Below are 17,830 nucleotides of genomic sequence, written 5' to 3' on the forward strand. Positions count from 1 at the left end.
ATATCTATTCATATATTGAGGGATTAACTTCAAACTCTTGTAATCTGGATTCCAGGTAGAGTCAATAAATACAGCCTCTAGACTGTCTAAAAGCAAGATGGTTAGCAGAAGGAACACCCCTTTCTGAGCTACTGTCCACTGTATTAACATAAACAAGGGGTATCACTGGCAATGAACCAGAATTCAAAGCTACTTTCAGGATCCTTCCGATATCAGTTAGGATTTTGTAGTTTCCATCCATTTCCAACCACACTGTTTATTTCTGTGGCTGACAATATTCAAATAGCATACGCTATTCAGATAAAGGAGCTTTCTTCTTGAGCACATTTTCCTTGGTATGTGCAAATGGCCATTGCCAGAGATGATGGAAATCGTGTTCTCCAAGATCTCTAGCCCTAAATTTTAGTCGGGGGGGGGGGACGACACCTGGCAGCAGTTGGACAAAGGAAATATCATGTCAGGTACACATTAGCTCTCCAATAGTTTTACAGTGTTCTCCCCTGACTGATGAAGGGCAGAAGACCAGGGAATGCTGCTCACATTAGGCTGCAAATGAGCTTTCACAGTGCAAATGACAGAAAAAGAACATTTTTGAGAGGATTAAAACAGAGGCTGGAAGAGGAGGGTCTGCTCTCAAATAAATGAGTGGAGGCTGGAAGAGGACCCAGCAGGTCAGCCAAAGGAAAGGCATGCTCTGTAGATGAAGGGACTACTAAGAGTTTTACTATCAGAGTTCCCCTACTGAGCATATTGTGAAGCATGGAGAACTTACTGAACAGATCACATGAGATCACTGAGCTGGCAAAACTTGCTATTTCCCAGAACAGCAGCTATGATACAGTATAAGTGGTGATATGTGGCGAAGTATTGCCACAGGTACCTGAAACATTAGAGCAGGCTTTCTCAATTAGGGTTTTGTGAAAGCCTGGAGTTTTTTGACAGCCCTGGAAGGGTTTCCCAAATGGGTGGGAGTTAAGTTAATTCTTAATATATTTTAAATATCTGTTAAACATTTAACAGGTGATATGACCATATATGGTCATGTTGACCTGCCCCACCCCCCAATGGCCAATGATGGGTCTGGAGGGGGTGGGAAGGGAAGGGGACCCAAGTGGGTGTGTAGATCGCTATGGTTCCGAACCATATTCTGTATGATCGTATGACCTCTGAGGTTTCTTGAAGCTTGAAGAATGTCTTAGGGATTTCTCAATGGTAAAAATATTGCAAAAAGCTGCATTAGAGGGTGTGGGCAGAGTTATTTAATCCGGAGAGCACAAACAAGGCAACAAATTGCTATAAACTCTTCTAATGTGTATTTTCTAGCAGGGGCAATTGATTCAGGGTTAAGGGGCTGTTAGGAAGGTTCTGCATTGGGACAAAAGAGGCATCCATGGATTCTGCCTGGGAGCATGGACTCTTCCCATGTGGCTCCAAAGATGACCCCCACCCTTACCTGACATGCAGGGGCCTCTCTGACATGTCCCACTCCAGCAGCAAGCTTGGCAGAGGTGGGGAAACCCATTCCAAAGATCCCACAGTGAAAAATGACCAGGAGAAACCTGGCAAAGACAGCAAGGAGGCTGCCAGCCAAGGTGCCCAGTCCCTGCACAGCTGAGGAACCCCAATCTCAGGTATCAGGGTCCAGGGGCCAAGGAGAGCCTGGGGAGGCAGCCCTGGGCATGCCCTGCCATCCATGGCCAGGAGGCTGGCTTGGAGTTGCAGTCCAGCTGACAGGCCAGGATGCCAAAGGAAGGGGTAGGGTCAAAATAACCTCTGTGGGAGGGGAGAAGAGCTGGATTAGGAGAGGGATAAAAAGGGAAGAAGGATGAGATCTGTGGGCAGGTGAACAGGCGGAGGAGAGTGACAAAGAAGAGCGAGTGAGAGAGAAGAAGAGAGTGAGAGTGAGGCCAAAACAAGGAGAGAGGAGGAAGACAGAGGAGAAAGAGAGGGGGAAAAGGGGAATCGGAAAGGTGATGGAGAAAGAGGCAAGGAGGAAGCCAGTGAACCCTGGAAGAACCACCTTCCTCAGAGCTTGTGAGTGAGGCAGCCAGCAGCTGTGGTGCCTCAGTCAAGAGTGCCAGGAAGGCGAGTTGGAATGTCATCACCCTGAGAGTGCTTGTCACCCGGCTTCCACCTCCCATCTCAACCATCCCTTCTCCCCTTCCCTTTCTTTGTTGCTGTTTCAGAAGAAAGTGGGAACCAGAACAGCACCTTGTGCTTGAGCCTCATTCCTTCCAATATAGCTGAGAGCCCTGACCCATAGGGGCTGCTCCCCAAGCCACACAAGGGGCTCTTTAGATTAGGAATTAAAACAGCAAGCCAAATTTTGTGTGGAAGATAAAGAATGAGACAGGCAGATTAAGGCAAGGCTGGGTAAAAATGGCAGGAATATAACCCGGAGAAGGGTGGCTAGTCTTGCATGAGCAGGTGGGGGTGGTATACAATGCTAGATATAAACAAGGATTTACTAAATTCTATTTGTAAAGTGAGCTCAGTCCAAATGTGGGCAGGGTACAGAAAAGGACGGTAGAGTTCCTCTGGGAGACCAGCAAAGCTGGCTCAGGCCTAGGCGGGTTTCTCTGGCTTTCATAAGCAAATTTCTTTGGAAATGCTCATAAAACACAGCACAGTCCCTTTGGGTAGCTTTGGCTTAGCAGCAGAGGAAGGAGGGAATGTTGATCCTGCACAGAACAATTTCACACAGCTGAAAGGAAAGAAAAACAGAAAGAAAGGAGAATGGATAACACTTCAGCAGACAAAGGATCAGGATTCCTTCCTATGCCACAAAGAATACAATGTCCACATTTCAAGTCTTCTGATAAAGAATGAAAGGTAGCAAGAAACAACCAGAATGACCTTTTGCCAGAGAAGCTGCTAGGAGGAAAACCCGGAAACTGAGGCCTTTTGTGATGAGATAACAGCATGCAGTTTCCTATTGGAGTCTTGCACATCTCAGGCTAACATGTGTATCAGAGACCAAGCAACCTTTTCAGAGGGCAACTGCATGCAAGAGGACTCACAGAGGTATTCTGGCACTGGATGCTGGTGCTGTTAAAACGCAGAGCAGTGACACGCGTGGGACTGCCAGGGATATGGAAGATGCACTCATAATTGCGCTGTCCGGACTGTGGCTGCGGTAGGTTTTTAGCTGTCAAGGTGATGGGTTTCACCACACCCACAGGAATATATATCTGGGTGGAGGGAAGGATCTGTGGGCAGTCCTGCAAAAATAGAAAGACAACTGGTTTAGAAACAATACGGATACAGGGGAAATTTGGAAACATTAACTGATATCTACAGATTCAGTTTGTCATGGCCAACTTAAACAAGCCTAATTGGATACAGTACATAAACTTTATCCCATACACAAGAGTTCTGAAAGAGTAAACGAAGAACCCATAAACGATGTTCTTCAGGGACACATTCCACTGGCTACTCTTTCAATAGATGTTTCCTGTTCCCATCAAACCAAGTGCTTTAGCCAAGCGACTCCTCCAGCCTGCTGCTTATCATCTGCCAATATTCCAAATCTACTCTGCCAAGTCTGATTTTTCATGCTTCTGTCTCCCTTGCCAAACTGGACTCCTGCACTAGGTTCCTACTTGGCCAACCCAAGCTTCTCCCAACATTTGCTTCTTCCCTTAACTCTTTTTATATTTTCCAGTCATTATGCTATCTTGCGGTGTTGGGAGTGAGTTCCATTAAAATATTACATGCCATGCAAATGCCACGGCCAGACCTCAGAATGTCCATTTATTTATTTATTATATTTATTTATTTATATACCGCCCTCTCCGGGGGCTATCATTGATTCCTGACACCCCTCTTTACAAGAAGCAAAGCCAACTGACACTGGAAAATTTGCAAAGATGGTACAACATCGTGCCTTTGTTTACATTAGTGAAAATACCTGAGCATTGCTGTAAAAGCTGTTCAGGAATACCTGCTATACAAGTGGACACACATTTTTTTAGAATATGAAATCATTTGGCCTACCCATCAAGAAATAATGGCTTGGCTTGATAAACTAGCAGAACTTTCAAAAATGGCCAAACCAACCAGTTTGGATAACAGGAGAACAACACATGAATTTCAAGAACAATGGCATTATTACATAGACTTTCTTGATAACCAGAACCAACTAACTGGGTCAGGGGATCAAAAAACAAACAAACAAACAAACAAACAAACAAAAACACCCCTGATTGGGAGTCCAATATGTTAAACAATTGCTATATCTATTTTATTTCTTTTCTATCTGTTATACTGCAATAACAGAATAATTTAAATAAAGAAATAATGGTTACGTGCAATCATGACAGCTATTCAGAGTTCTTGGTTCTACAGTGCAAATAAGCTTATTCTTGAAAATGGAGAGAAGCACCTCGGGGCTGAGGAGGGGAAAGGAGAAACCACACACCCAGGAGCCCCTCCAGGCCCCATCCAAAGAAGCTGGGCTGATTCCTTTTCCATTGCTGGCGTCCCCCACTGCAGCAAGCTGCAGCGTGCAGGTAAGGCGGTAGCCGTTTTTGTCAGAACAAGAAGATCAGGCCTTTCCCCTGTCAATGCTCACACAAACCATTATTATTACCTGAAGCGTATTTATTAAACAAATTCACCATTCAGTGTTAATATGACTCACAGCAGATGTTGCACAAGTGGGGACACAGAAATATACATGTGCCTGGATTTGCCTGCTAGATCCAGCTGATGATTCTCAGCTCCTTTGAACAGGGGCCAGAGGAACACAAATCATTTGGAGAGCAATGTGGAATGAGTACCCAACAGTGAGGGCTAGCAGCATGGCAAAAGAGGACTTTGTTGCAGCACTCATGAGATCCACTCTCCTCTATGAGCAACATGTTGCTTTCCTTCTAAAGTGGGAGCGAAAGCCAATGCATTATAATCAGAGAGCCTGTGTGAAGCAGTGTAGGGAATGAACTGCTAGACCAGAGGTTCTCAAACTTCCTAATGTCACAATCCTTTAATACAGTTCCTCGTGTTGTGGTGACCCCCAGCCATAAAATTATGGCATGAAGATCCATTATTCATGATTTTATATAAATTGTTTTTTCCTGAGGTTTCCCAGTTCAGCTCTGCCTCTTGTCCCACCATGCCGATCTCACTTTTTTCCGCTACTCCAGACAGACAAACGCTCTATCTCGATCAACCCCTGTTGTGTACATGGTGCCCCCCCGGCCAAGCTGCTTGCCCTGCCACGACCCCTGTGAAAGGGTCATTTGACCCACAAAGGGATCCCGACTCCCAGGTTGAGAACTACTGTGCTAGCCGGAGGCCTAGCCGGAGGCCTGGACTAAGATACAGCTACCAAGTTAACTCAGTGGCATTGACCTAGTCACTATCTCGGAACTGTCTTAGCCTATTTCAGAGGGTTGCTATGAAGACAAAACAAAATGGGAAATGGTTGTTGTGTGTTTTCTGGGCTGTATGGCTGTGGTCTGTCAAAACCACACCGCCTGGAAATCCCATAACCACCAGTTGACTCCAGCCATGAAAGCCTTCGAATATTTTCAGAATGGGGAAGGTGGGAAGAACCACATATGACCCCTTGAGTTTCCTTGCAATATTGATAATTATGAGCATGAGGTTTCAACCATTAAGTGTAAGTGGGGGACACCTACTTCCTCCCAGGCAGCAAGAATACTTCGACTAAAGGGCAGAAAGTGAACTGTCAGGTTTGGGAGGAGGTGCAACCTAGCCAATGCAATGCTAGCCCACTTCCTTTATGAGCTATAAATGAAAACTATAAAGAAGCTCCAGGTGTGAGAGTAAAACACAATTAAGGCCTCTCTGTTTACAGATTCCCTTGAAGCCAGAGTTGCTGAGCACCTGGCTGGCATATGAGAGCCTGCCATCAAATGAGGGCCCTGGCTTTCTCAGTATGTCTGACCTAGAAATCCAGCTCTGTCCTCGTGCAAGGAAATCTCCTGCCGGACATGCATGAAGCCAAAGATCAATCGCCAGGAATTCCACAGAACAGGCTAAGAAGGACCCACTAGCATCTCCCAGACACCTTTGTGGCAAAGGACCAGGCAGGATAGAAAGAGAATAATTGCACCTCATACAGTCTGGACTAGGACCACAGCTCTGGCATAGCTATCCCTTCACTCAGAGGTTTTTTCACACCTTGGCAAGGCAGAGGGTGAAACGTTTTATTACAAACACCAAGGTTGCTCTCAGAGGACAACCATGACCTCCCATAGCACAGGAGAGCAATAAAAATAAATAGGGCAAACGGGGGGGGGGGGGGAATAGTACTACACATTGGCAACAGTTGCCTGATGCAATCCCCAAGCGAGAGAATCTGGGCCTGGGGGCAAAGACACGCCTGCTTTAAATAACAGGAGGACAGAAGAATAACATGTTTTGAAGCAAACTGTTAACAGGATAAGAACCTGTGTTTTGCTTAGGAGCCCACAGACACATTCACCAGAGACTCCAACAGAGGGCGGGTCACCTCCTTTCCCCCTGTGCATGGATAAGTTTAGCATTAGCCATGAATACTTATTCCAGTAAACAGTGTTTGCAGCAGATGCAGAAACAAGCGGCAAGGGATGTGTTTATGCCAGGAACTGCTTGCAAAAACACAAGGCCTGGGCACCTCAAAGCGCTCTTTGAAAATGCCCATTAGGGCTCCCAAATATTTTTTTCCCCTCTACACAGGATAAAAACACAGAGCACCACCACCACCAACAAACCAACCAGTCCTGGGCAGGCTTGCCATCTCCAGGGACAAAAGCAAGTTTGGGTCTGGAAATCAAAACTTTCCTGTCTCCTCTGCCCCCTTGTCCCTGCCAGTCGCATCTTCTTGATTGCGCATGACTCCCCCCCCCCCCCCCACACACACATACTGCTTTTGCATGGGTTAATTCAGTAGCCCAATATGCAAAAACTGAGTGCAGAAGGTCTTTAAGCGAGAATTAAAGCTACCTGTTTTGGGATGCCCAGGGCAAAGTGACCAGATGCGCATAAACAAATGCCACAGAAACATATGCAGTGCCTGAACATGCATACACAGCATTCTAATACCAAAAGTGTATTTGTAGCCGCCTAGGCAAGTATAATGCATGAGCAAATGTCCTCCCCCACCCCCACCTCAACATGCACACATTTTGCTGACTGTCTTTTTGAGCCAGAGCCCATTCAACCTTGCTCCGTCACATGTTTGGTGCCTGTAGGGAGCAATGTCTCATCCAGCAAAAATGTTGCCCTGCTAAAAACAGGAAGCACCTGGTGCTTAGGAGCTTTTCTATAGAGTGTTGAGGCTCAGCACTCCATGATGCTAAGCTCAGGAGAAATGGCTGTGATGCTGGCTAGGTCTCCTCCAGCTGTTCCCTGCCTTGTAACAGCTAATTTCAAGGGCTAATGAGAACACCCTCCTTCCCCAGGCTCCAAATGATTGTACTCTCCATAGCCAGGCCTGCATATTTTCAAAATGCCTATTGTTGCACAATGAAAGCATCAAAACTCGGGAAGAATGAGGAGTGTAGAGAATGTCAGCAGCAAGCATTGGGTGCCAGTCCTGACAATTCCAAACAAACGTGTTTACTAAGTTATCCTCTTCACTTTGGAGACATCGCAGGTCTGGTCTAAATGCACCATTTTATTTATCTACTTCCTCGTCCTTCAAGATGGCTTACAAATCACAAATTAAGTTGAAAACATACAGAATAAAACAAAATCACAAACAACCCCCTCCCCTAAAATAGACCTGCAGTTAGGGCTTCCAAGCTCCCAGTGGTGGTAAGTAATCTTCTGCCCACAGTACGGGTGTGAAATCCTCTATTCTCAGGTCCTGTTAACTGCCACTGCCCACTGGAAGTAGCAGAGGGAGAAAAATTAAAGTGACATATAAGGCCTTGTCTATTTACAGGAAATTCTTACCATAGAATTATAGCAACAGAAGGAACATTCTGGGTAAATTCTATGGGAAAACTGGAAGTTTTCTTTTTATCATAGAGTTTCTGGTGATTCCTAGAGCCACCCTTTGTCACTTCCAGGTACCTTATGGTAAGAACTTCCTTTAAGTAGACAAGGTCTTATTTTTCTTTTAAATTTTCTTCCAGAATACTGCCCTCTACAACCCACCTGCTGGTAGCCAAACATGCCTAGCAACTGTACTCGTAGTCTACACTGCTGGCTAATAGAAGGGCTGTGTAGCATTTCCTGGTTCACCTCCTCAGGAAGCTCATTCCACAGAGTGGGTACTGCCAGAGAAGAGACAAGGGCTGCAGGTGATACCTGCCTGACTTCTCTAAGAAGGGCGAACACCTTGCGAGTAACAACCTGGAAACCACAACTGGTGCACAGGGACATACTGTGCAGCCAGACAAATGATGTTGCATGGACATAATGTAATTATTTAGAATAAGATCAGATGGGTAAAAATGCATTTCCGCAATGACAGCCTAGAAAATTAACACGCCAAAAGTGTGGTGTTCGTTACAAGTATAATCAATATTTTTATTAATATAATATGAAATTAGCATCCTGTGTATGGCCTTCAACCCGGCCTTAGATTTGACTAAATGCAATTTTGCCTTTCATGATGAGAAGGGTCTGGGAAGACAGGAGCCTGCAAAAGCAATCAGCAAAAGGAAAAACAAAACAAATGTGGGATTCCTTTTGACTGCAGAGGCATTTGACAATGGGATTCCCAAGCCTGGCCCAGATCCCTACCCATCACCATTGCCCTTAATTATGGTTCCCCTGCCTCTCCTTTCTGCCCTCAACTGAAGACTCTGCCCTAAAAATCAAATATTGTGATTACAAATGCAAATTAACATGGTAAATTTGTCTATAATTGGCCCAGCATACACAACATTTAAAAATCCCTCCTGGCACAATGTAAAATCCATATTTCCTTGAAATATTAGAATAATGATAACCTGAGCTGATTTCCCTTTGTTCAGCTATTTTAGCTCCTTTCCCACCATACCAGATGACATATTATTAATACCAATTTAAACGATGTAGAAGAGAGATGAAAACTTCCCAAGGCCAGTCTATTGCTGATTGCAAAGGGGTAGCCAAGTTAATCTGTCAAAGCAAAATAAAACAAAATTCCAGTTGCACCTTCAAGACTCATAACATTTATTTTAATATGAGGTTTTGTGACCACAGCTCACTTTCTCAAGCACTCAATGGCTCACTTGCCAGGGTAACTGTAGGAAATGGGAGAGCTGAAAAAATGTGGTATGTTAATTCTCTACAATAAAAAGCTGTCCGTGAACCATCCATCAGTTGAATAAGAAATCCTCTCCCCTGCCCTCAAAGAACAGGTTACCAAACGTATGCTTTTATTTAGAAAAACATTTTGCTGATATTTCTAAATATCAAATTATCTGGATGTTTTTTAAAAGAAAAAACAAACAAACACATGCAGATATGGGATGAGATGTTTCAACCCGCTTTCTCCAAACAGCAGTCTGACTACATGGTGATTCTTGTGGGACAGAAAAGAAAAGTGTCTCAAAAGCCCTCAGGATACATAATTGACACATGGAATGAATAAAATGAGCACATCATCTGTTCCTAAGCAAAGTGACCAAGAGTCTTGACTCCCTGCTGCTTTCACACATTCCTGTTCTTTCTGTCTATCCTATTCATATCACCCCGTTCCTCTAAGGAGCTCAGGACTCTACACATATTTTTCTCTTCCTCCACTTCATGTTCACATCAACACTGTCCAGTAGATGAGGCTGACAGAAAGTGACAGGCTCCAGGTCACACCCAATGAGCTTCACAGCTGAGGGGGGAATTAATCCTGGATCTCCCTAGTCAGAGGGCTTTTCTGCTTGAGGTTTTCTGTACCTAATTTCTTTTTAAACTTATTTTATTACATTTACTAGCAAGAAAGCCCATTGCAACCAGGGGACACCAGGACGTGCAGATCTCTCTCTCCTTCTCCCTCTCGCTGAGTGTCTCTCCGTGTGCCCAGCAGCCCAAGGCATAACAGGTAATTAGGGCAGGGCCAATCAGGGTGCAGCCAGCACCTGATTGGCTCTATTTCCAACTTGGACAGCTGGACACATTCCACCCCCCAGTCTGTTTCACAAATATATAGAGGAATCATGGATAAGGATATACCACCCTCTCTTGTGGCTCAATGAAATTCATGGCACAATTTGATGGTTTGTTTTCACTTAAGTATTTGTATTTTTCTCTCACCTTTTTCCTGGTTCTTGTGAGACCATTTTTACTTCTATATTTTTTTGGAAGTCCCCTTTTCCTCCAGGCATAGTGTTTCTGTCAATTGTCTTTGTCCTGTCACTGCTACTTCCAGCCTACTTTATGATGGCTGAACTGTCATCATTGTCAAATCACTCCCTCCTCACCCTGAAGACAAGTGATTTGGCTTTCGATTTTTGAAAGGCACTAAAATATTACTGTATTGATAGAGTATTGTAATTATAGGTTTAATAGGTTCTCTGAATTAGCAGCTTTTAGTTTTTTTTTTAAAAAAAAGCAGCTCAAGCTAAGCCCTTCCCTCGTGGGAGATATGCCTTTTTCTTATAACTTTTCTAGGAAGGGGAATAGAGATTTCCCTTAAAAAAACCAAAAAACTAACAAGGACCTTTCTATGATTATAATGCTATATTGATCTATTGCTATTTTGGTGCCTTTAAAAAAATGCAGTGACTATATAGACATAAGCAATCACAAAAATAAAAGCCCTGACTTGGATAGCCCAATCACGTCAGATCGCAGAAGCTAAGTGGGACGACCCTGGCTAGTATTTGGGCGAGAGACCTACAAGAAATATCAAGGTTGTGACATGGAGGCAGGCAATGGTAAACCATCTCTGAACATGTCTTGCCTTGAAAAACCCTACAGGATTGCTATAAGTAGGCTGAGAGTTGACAGCACTTTCCATTACCAAAAATAAAGGGGGGGGGTGTGCTGTGATGCCACGGACGATGCCACCAATGATAACAGCAACCTTCCTTGAAAATCTTCGTTATTTAAGGCACATGCATAAAAAAATATAAGCTGACTCCACAACTGTGAAAGGGAAGGATGTGGGCAGACATGCAAACCAAGCACATCCAATGCCGATGTCTGTGGACTGACAGCCCAAAAAATCAGGAGTAATTTATCAGTAATTTTCATATCGCTATAGAATCATAGAATCATAGAATAATTGAGTTGGAAGAGACTTCATGGGTCATCTAGTCCAACCCCCTGCACTATGCAGGACATTCACATCCCAATCACTCATTTACTATAACCTGCCACCCCTTTGCCTTCACAGAATCAACGTCTCCGTCAGATGGCTATCTAGCCTCTGTTTAAAAATTTCCAAAGATGGAGAACCCACCACCTCCCAAGGAAGCCTGTTCCACTGAGATACCATTCTAACTGTAAGGAACTTCTTCTGGATGTTTAGATGGAATTTCTTTTGAATTAATTTCATCCCATTCGTCTGTCCCTCTGGGGCAAGAAAGAACAATTCTACTTCATCCTCCATATGGCACCCTTTTAAACACTTGAAGATGGTTATCAGATCCCCTCTCAGTCGTCTCCTCTCTAGGCTAAACAGACCAAGCTCCCCCAACCTTTCTTTATATGTCTTGGTCTCCAAACCCCTCACCATCTTTGTTGCCCTCCTCTGGACACGTTCCAGTTTGTCAACATCCCTCTTCAATTGGGGTGCCCAAAACTGAACACAGTACTCCAAGTGAGGTCAAACCAGAGCAGACTAAAGTGGTACCATCACCTCCCATGATCTGGACACGATACTCCGTTTGATACAGCCCAAAATCCCATTTGCCTTTTTAGCCACTGAGTCACACTGCTGACTCATGTTCAATGTATGGTCTACTAAGACTCCTAGATCCTTTTCGTACATGCTACTGCCAAGACAAGTCTCCCCCCATCTTATATTGGTGTATTTGGTTTTTTCCTACCTAAATGCAGAACTTTACATTTATCTCTATTGAACTTCATTTTATTCAGTTTAGACCACTTCTCGAGCTTATCAAGATCATCCTGTATTCTGTTGCTGACTTCAGTTGTGTTTGCTACCCCTCCCAGTTTAGTATCATCTGCAAATTTAATAAGTATCCCCTCTAGTTCCTCATCCAAATCATTTATAAAAAATATAAGCTGACAACACAGGCCCCAGAACAGATCCTTGGGGTACTCCACTTGTCACTCTTTTCCAAGAAGATGCTGAACCATTAACAAGTACCCTCTGGGTACGATTTGTCAACCAGTTATTGATCCATCTGACAGAATTGGGATCCATACCGCATTTTACCAACTTGTGAACAAGAATATCATGCTATAGAGTTAGAATTCTTCAGTGATACACAACTATGGAGCAGTATCAAGGGGAGAGAGGAAATGACAAGCATAAGGGGAATGAACAGGAAACTGCCCGTATGGAAGGCTGATCCTGCACTGAGCAAGGGGTTGGACCTGTTGGCCTATATGGATCCTTCCAACTCTATAATTTTGTGGAGACTTTGCATTAATAGTGGCAAAGAGATCAAATTGGGGAATGGCACCCACAGAGAAGTAATCTAAATTGGCTCTGTTAAAGAGTCTCACTGGCCTGATCCGAAGAATTGCAATTATCCCTTGTCAATGTTACAAGAGCACCCCCTCTAACTTTCTGTTTCAACCATACCACATAAGATAGCAAGGATGATGGATGCTTGCTGTGTATTTTTGTTACCGGTACAAATGTAATACATAATGAGTACCCTGAAGAGAAACTACATGCAGAGGGTTAAGGGTCCAATATGCTTCTCCAACCAAAACACCATGAGTTTGACTGTTTGCAATTTAGTCAGACCAATGCTTGCCGAAAATAGCTGTAAATATTAATCCTACATTCATAAAAGGACAGTGATCCCCAGGAGGAAGATGCATCCCTGACTGCAGCCCATCCGCAAACGTAAACATTAGACATTTGGACATCAGCTTTGCCTCCTTGGAAGCCGCAAGGGCCACAAGTGGTTTGTGGTGAAAAGCAAGGCCTCTTTATCCTATCCGGTAAGGCCAGCCAATAAGAACAGTGGCATTTTATTTGGCCTGCTTCCCTCCAGAATCAGAGACTTCTGCAACCACTTCCAAAGGGAAAATGAATTCAGATGAGCATCTCCAAGCCTCATGAAACTGGCTAAGCACAGAGATGCCCATTTCTGAACCAGCCCCTGCAGATGACCTTTGAATAGCAGTTTTACTACCACCTATTCTGTTTAGTTCCATGACACACACAAAAAAAAACTCAGTTAAATACACAGGAGCAGAGCAGACCTCCTTAACCCATCCATTGGCAGCCTCAGCTGAGCATAAGCAGACAGGAGGTGGTCCATGGAGATGCTGTTCTCTCATGCCATTTATCCCTGTACAAAGCTGAAAGAGACTACAGCTTGGCTTAGTAATGCATGTGCCAAGGCTTGTTCCTTCTCTCTCTCTCCTTTCCTTCTCAAGTACTTTCCAGATCTCTCAGCTTCAAACTATGTGTTATGTGTGAGATTCTGGACTCATAGTTTTTGGTTGAGGCCGGGGTCAGAGAATGAGTGCCAACATCCCACCGCTCCAGACCTAGTAAGTTAGATCTCCTTCCCACCCTCCCTGCCTCTCTGATAGCAGGGGATAGGAATAATGAGAGCTTCCACCATGTTGGGATTGTTTTTAAAGTCTTTTAATGGGTATTTTAATGGGGATAAGACTATTGTGACCCGCCACGAGCCTATGTGGAGTGGCGGGAAATAAATCTAATTAATAAATAATAATAATAATAATAATAATAATAATAATAATAATAATAATAATAATAGTCCAATCAAAAGCAGAGTTACACCCTTCTAAAGCCAATGAAGTCAATGGGTTTAAGTGGGCGCACCTTTAGGAGTGGGGACTCAAACCCAGTTCACCATATTAGAGGAGGCTGCTCTTTAGCTGCCCAAGTCACACCGCAGAAAAGGAGGTAGCCACAGCACACTTTGACAGTCAGGATGAAGGGAAGAGTCTCTGGACTTGGATGGGCATGTGTCTGAGGGACAGTCAGAGGGAGAGCTGATGCCTCTGCCTTCCTCCATTCCTAATGGGCACCCTTCCATTTCTTTCAAATGACCTGCTCGAAGAGACAAACTCTCTGCCCTTTCTTCCTGCATTTTCCATGGAGGAAAGGAGAAGCTGTTTATCTTCTGAAACTTGGCTTACAGAAAATGCCACTAATGCTTCACCGCCACACAGTCTTCAGTAAAGGCACACTGGGGAGGGAAAGAGACCACAATTTTTTTTTCATGGAGAACTTGTGAGAGGAAGAGAGAATAGTTTCTTTCCCTTTGCAATAAGTTTTGTAGGATCAAGCTGGAGCAAAGTGCCAATTATACCTTCTTGCAAAAGGCAAACTCTTTCATTACTCTGAATTCTCTGCACATACCAATACATTCTGAGAAGGAAGCGCTCAGCTATGGCTACAAATGATGGGCTGGGCTAGTGTGCCAAGTAAAAATATCTGGAGTCCTGTATCAATGCTGTGTGTGTAATGGGAATGTGGAAAGTTGTATGTGCACCACCGGGAAATGTATTTGCTGGACACGTAGCTTCTCCTGTGAATGCATGCTTATTATAGTAACCTATATTTATTTTGTTTTTATTTATTTATTTTTCTTTTTATATGCTGCCTTTCCTGGGGGGACTCAGGGCAGCTCACAACATAATAAATAGAACATATATAATAAAATATATAAATAACATGTAAAATCCTGATTTAGTCAATGAAAAAAATAAAATCCAACAATTTCAAAAGAACCGTCTCCTCTCTGGACAGGGGGCCACATCAAGTGTATCTTTGTTAATCATTAAGTGGATGTTTGGGGTGTCTCAGGTAGGCCAGACGTTTGATATTAGGAGATCAGCCATTTGAGGGCTGTCCCCTGTATCCCGGCATTAGCGAGGCAGTGAGTTAAAAGCTCAAGATCAACTGTGTCGAACGCTGCTGACAGATCTAATACTACAATCAGCGCTGACCCACCTTGGTCCAGCTGGCGGTGGAGGTCATCCGTCACAGTAACTAGCACTGTTTCTACCTCATGGCCAGGCCGGAAGCCCGACTAAAATGGATCAAGGGCTGAAGTTTCCTTCAGAATTGCTTATATTTGGTCCGCAGCAGCCCTTTCAACTAACTTCCCCAGAAATGTTAAATGCAAGACAAAGAGGTAGTTGTTAGGCTCCTGAGGGTGCAGAGATGCTTTTTCCAGCAATGGGAGCACCACTGCCTCTTTTCATCTTTTTCCCATTGAGTCCCATTGAGAGGGACAGGTTGATTATTTCCCAGAAGGGGGACCCTATTCTTATGTACCTTGTTTTTAGGAGGCACAATGGGCCTGGGTCTAGTGGGCAAGTGGTTGGCCTTATTACTGTTATAATGAAGTTTGAATTTGGTGACTATGCTTTTTAAAATTTTCTGCACTAGATTTATGAATTGCCTTTTGGACTAGCAGCATCCATTCTCCTTGTTCCCATGTGTTAAATAGCAAAGATTTTCTAGAATATCTTCTGAACACTTAATTCCTCAATAACACATTTATAAACTTGCAGCTTGATATGGGGGCTGGAGATACCTCCTTCATTTAGCATTCCGTTCTTCCTTGTGACACACTTGGGGGGAGTGAAATAGGTGGCAGCCATTTAAGCCTAACAATTGACAGAAGGACCCATCAAGATGTTAAGTTTAAAAAGCTGACAGCCATTTCAGCAGTCCATTTTACTTCCCTCAAATTCTAAGCGTAGAGAAGCAAAACAGCCAAACCAGCTGGTTCATTTTGGGGCTACCCCAAAACAAATCAGAATTTTCTGGTTCCTGCCCTTCCCTAGCTACGACAGCAATAAAATAACATACTGACATAGGGTGGGACACAAGAAAACAGACCACTAGGTCTGCTCAGTCAGAAAAAAAAAGAAAAGCAAAACAAAGAGAAAACCGTGCATCTGAGGGAAGGAAGTGAACGGGACTGTCATAGCAGTTTGCAGGGCAACAAATGTTACAGAGGAGTCAGACATCTTTGCTAATAGTAGTGCTTCTGCTGCGGGGCCATTACATTTCTCCAATGCATACACAAAAAGAGAAGCAACAGAAGACAAAAGAGAAGGCAAGGAGCAAAATCAACACCATGTATTTGCATCCACTGTACATTTTAGGCCTACGCACAAATAAATTTAATCATTCAGAACACATTCCCACTTGCTGCTTGAAACCACACACAGACATTCCTTCTTAAAATAATTTTCTTGCTGGCAGAGTCAAAGTTGCCATTTCAGGATGCAACGCTTGTCTGGTTGTCATATGGGAAAGGTAGTAACTGTTCAGTAAGGTCCTACTTTTCCTGGACCAAGCTCTGGAATTCAGATGAGCCCTAATGAGGAACATCAACTAGACTGCACCGCTTCTTCCTGGTGTGTCCTGGGTCATTTCCCAAGGTTAGCCGCTGCCTGCACAGAAACTGTTAAAGAGAATAGAGACATCCCGATACTTGCAAAAGTGTATATGTAACTCCATTTCTCAGCTCTTGCATATACAGGATGGCGCCTTTTTCCTTGCCTCGCTAGCTTCTTCTGCCTTGATAACATGCTTTGACTCAAAATGAATACAATTATTTCTCCTGGCTCATAAGCAGTCCATACCAACGCAATAGTGTTTCTGATGGGTGGGTGCTAAGATTGGATGAGTAACTACTAGATTCCTATGGTTCCTCCTGGAAGGCCCTTACTCTAAGCGATGATAAAGAACAGGATGGAAAGAAGGGAGGGAATTAATTGTTTGTCACCAGCAGCTCAACCTCTCGAATGTGGAGAGGTCACAAGACAGAAGTCATGGTAGGAACTCATACAGGGAGAGGGGAGTGAATAATTGAGCCGAGGGCACCTCCACTATGCCACCACTCACAACAAAAGGTTAGAATGGGATTCATCTCACACTGCACAATTGCTGTCAAGCTTACCACAGCTGAACACAAAGCAATATACTCAGAAGAGCACAGCCCTGTGCAATGTAATAATATAGGAAAGGAGAGAAACCAAGCAAGAAAGGAGTAGGAGCTAAAATAAAGCAAGGCAGTTTCCTCACAGCTTCTCAGTCTAGAGTTGAGTAAACAGAAGTATGCCAGGCAAAAGGGAATATACTAGTTATCAAGCTATATGAATGCATACTGGTTGGTAGATTCTAAATTGAAATTAAAGAGCACATATGTGGTGGAGCCACAGCTCATAGGAACAGTGCATGCTTTGTGAACTTAAGGTCCTAGTGTCGATCTCCAGAATGTCCAGTTAAAAATCTCAGGCATTAAGTCCTGGGAAAGACCTCTAAGGCCCTGGAGAACTAGATGCCCATCTACCAAGTTAGATATATCAGGTTAGTCCATGCTTTGTTTTGTTAAAAAAAGCACTGTGGCTTAGGTCTTTCTGTCTTAGAAGCTAATTCTGAACTTGGTCCCAGAGTACAGATTAAAACATTCATGTAATGGAGCCACATAAAGGTAAAGAATATGTTGCTGTGAATTCAAGGAAGCCCTTAGGTTTCCAGAAATCCTAAACGTTTTTGATTAAAGAAAAGGGCGATTTTTTAAAAACCTGACCAAGGTCTTACAAAAACTACATTATGAGAACAGTGTTGTCTTAGCAACCCCAACACAAAACCTTCCTGGCCTTTCTTTAAAAAGTAAGGATTAAACGAGCAGTGGGATAAAATGCACACTTTGAAGGGTTGGGGAGGTGGGATGAAAAGCATGCAATGGAAGTGGTAGAAGAGAAAAAGTTGACAAGGAGAGGAGTCAAGGGTGGAACAAGAAGG

General features: G+C 43.7%; 1 protein-coding gene across 11 annotated transcripts in view; it reads right to left on the reverse strand.

Moving 5' to 3' along the window:
• The window catches only part of PLXNA1 (plexin A1), a 424,561-nt gene that overhangs the window by 121,150 nt on the left and 285,581 nt on the right, over positions 1–17,830 (reverse strand). For all 11 annotated transcript variants that reach the window (XM_077325380.1, XM_077325387.1, XM_077325383.1 and 8 more), the window contains exon 10: positions 3,021–3,221. In XM_077325380.1, the coding sequence (XP_077181495.1) occupies positions 3,021–3,221 (201 nt within the window). The remainder of the gene's footprint in view (positions 1–3,020; positions 3,222–17,830) is intronic.

This window comes from Paroedura picta, chromosome 3 (genome assembly GCF_049243985.1).
Source record: "Paroedura picta isolate Pp20150507F chromosome 3, Ppicta_v3.0, whole genome shotgun sequence".
NCBI classification, from domain to species: domain Eukaryota; kingdom Metazoa; phylum Chordata; class Lepidosauria; order Squamata; family Gekkonidae; genus Paroedura; species Paroedura picta.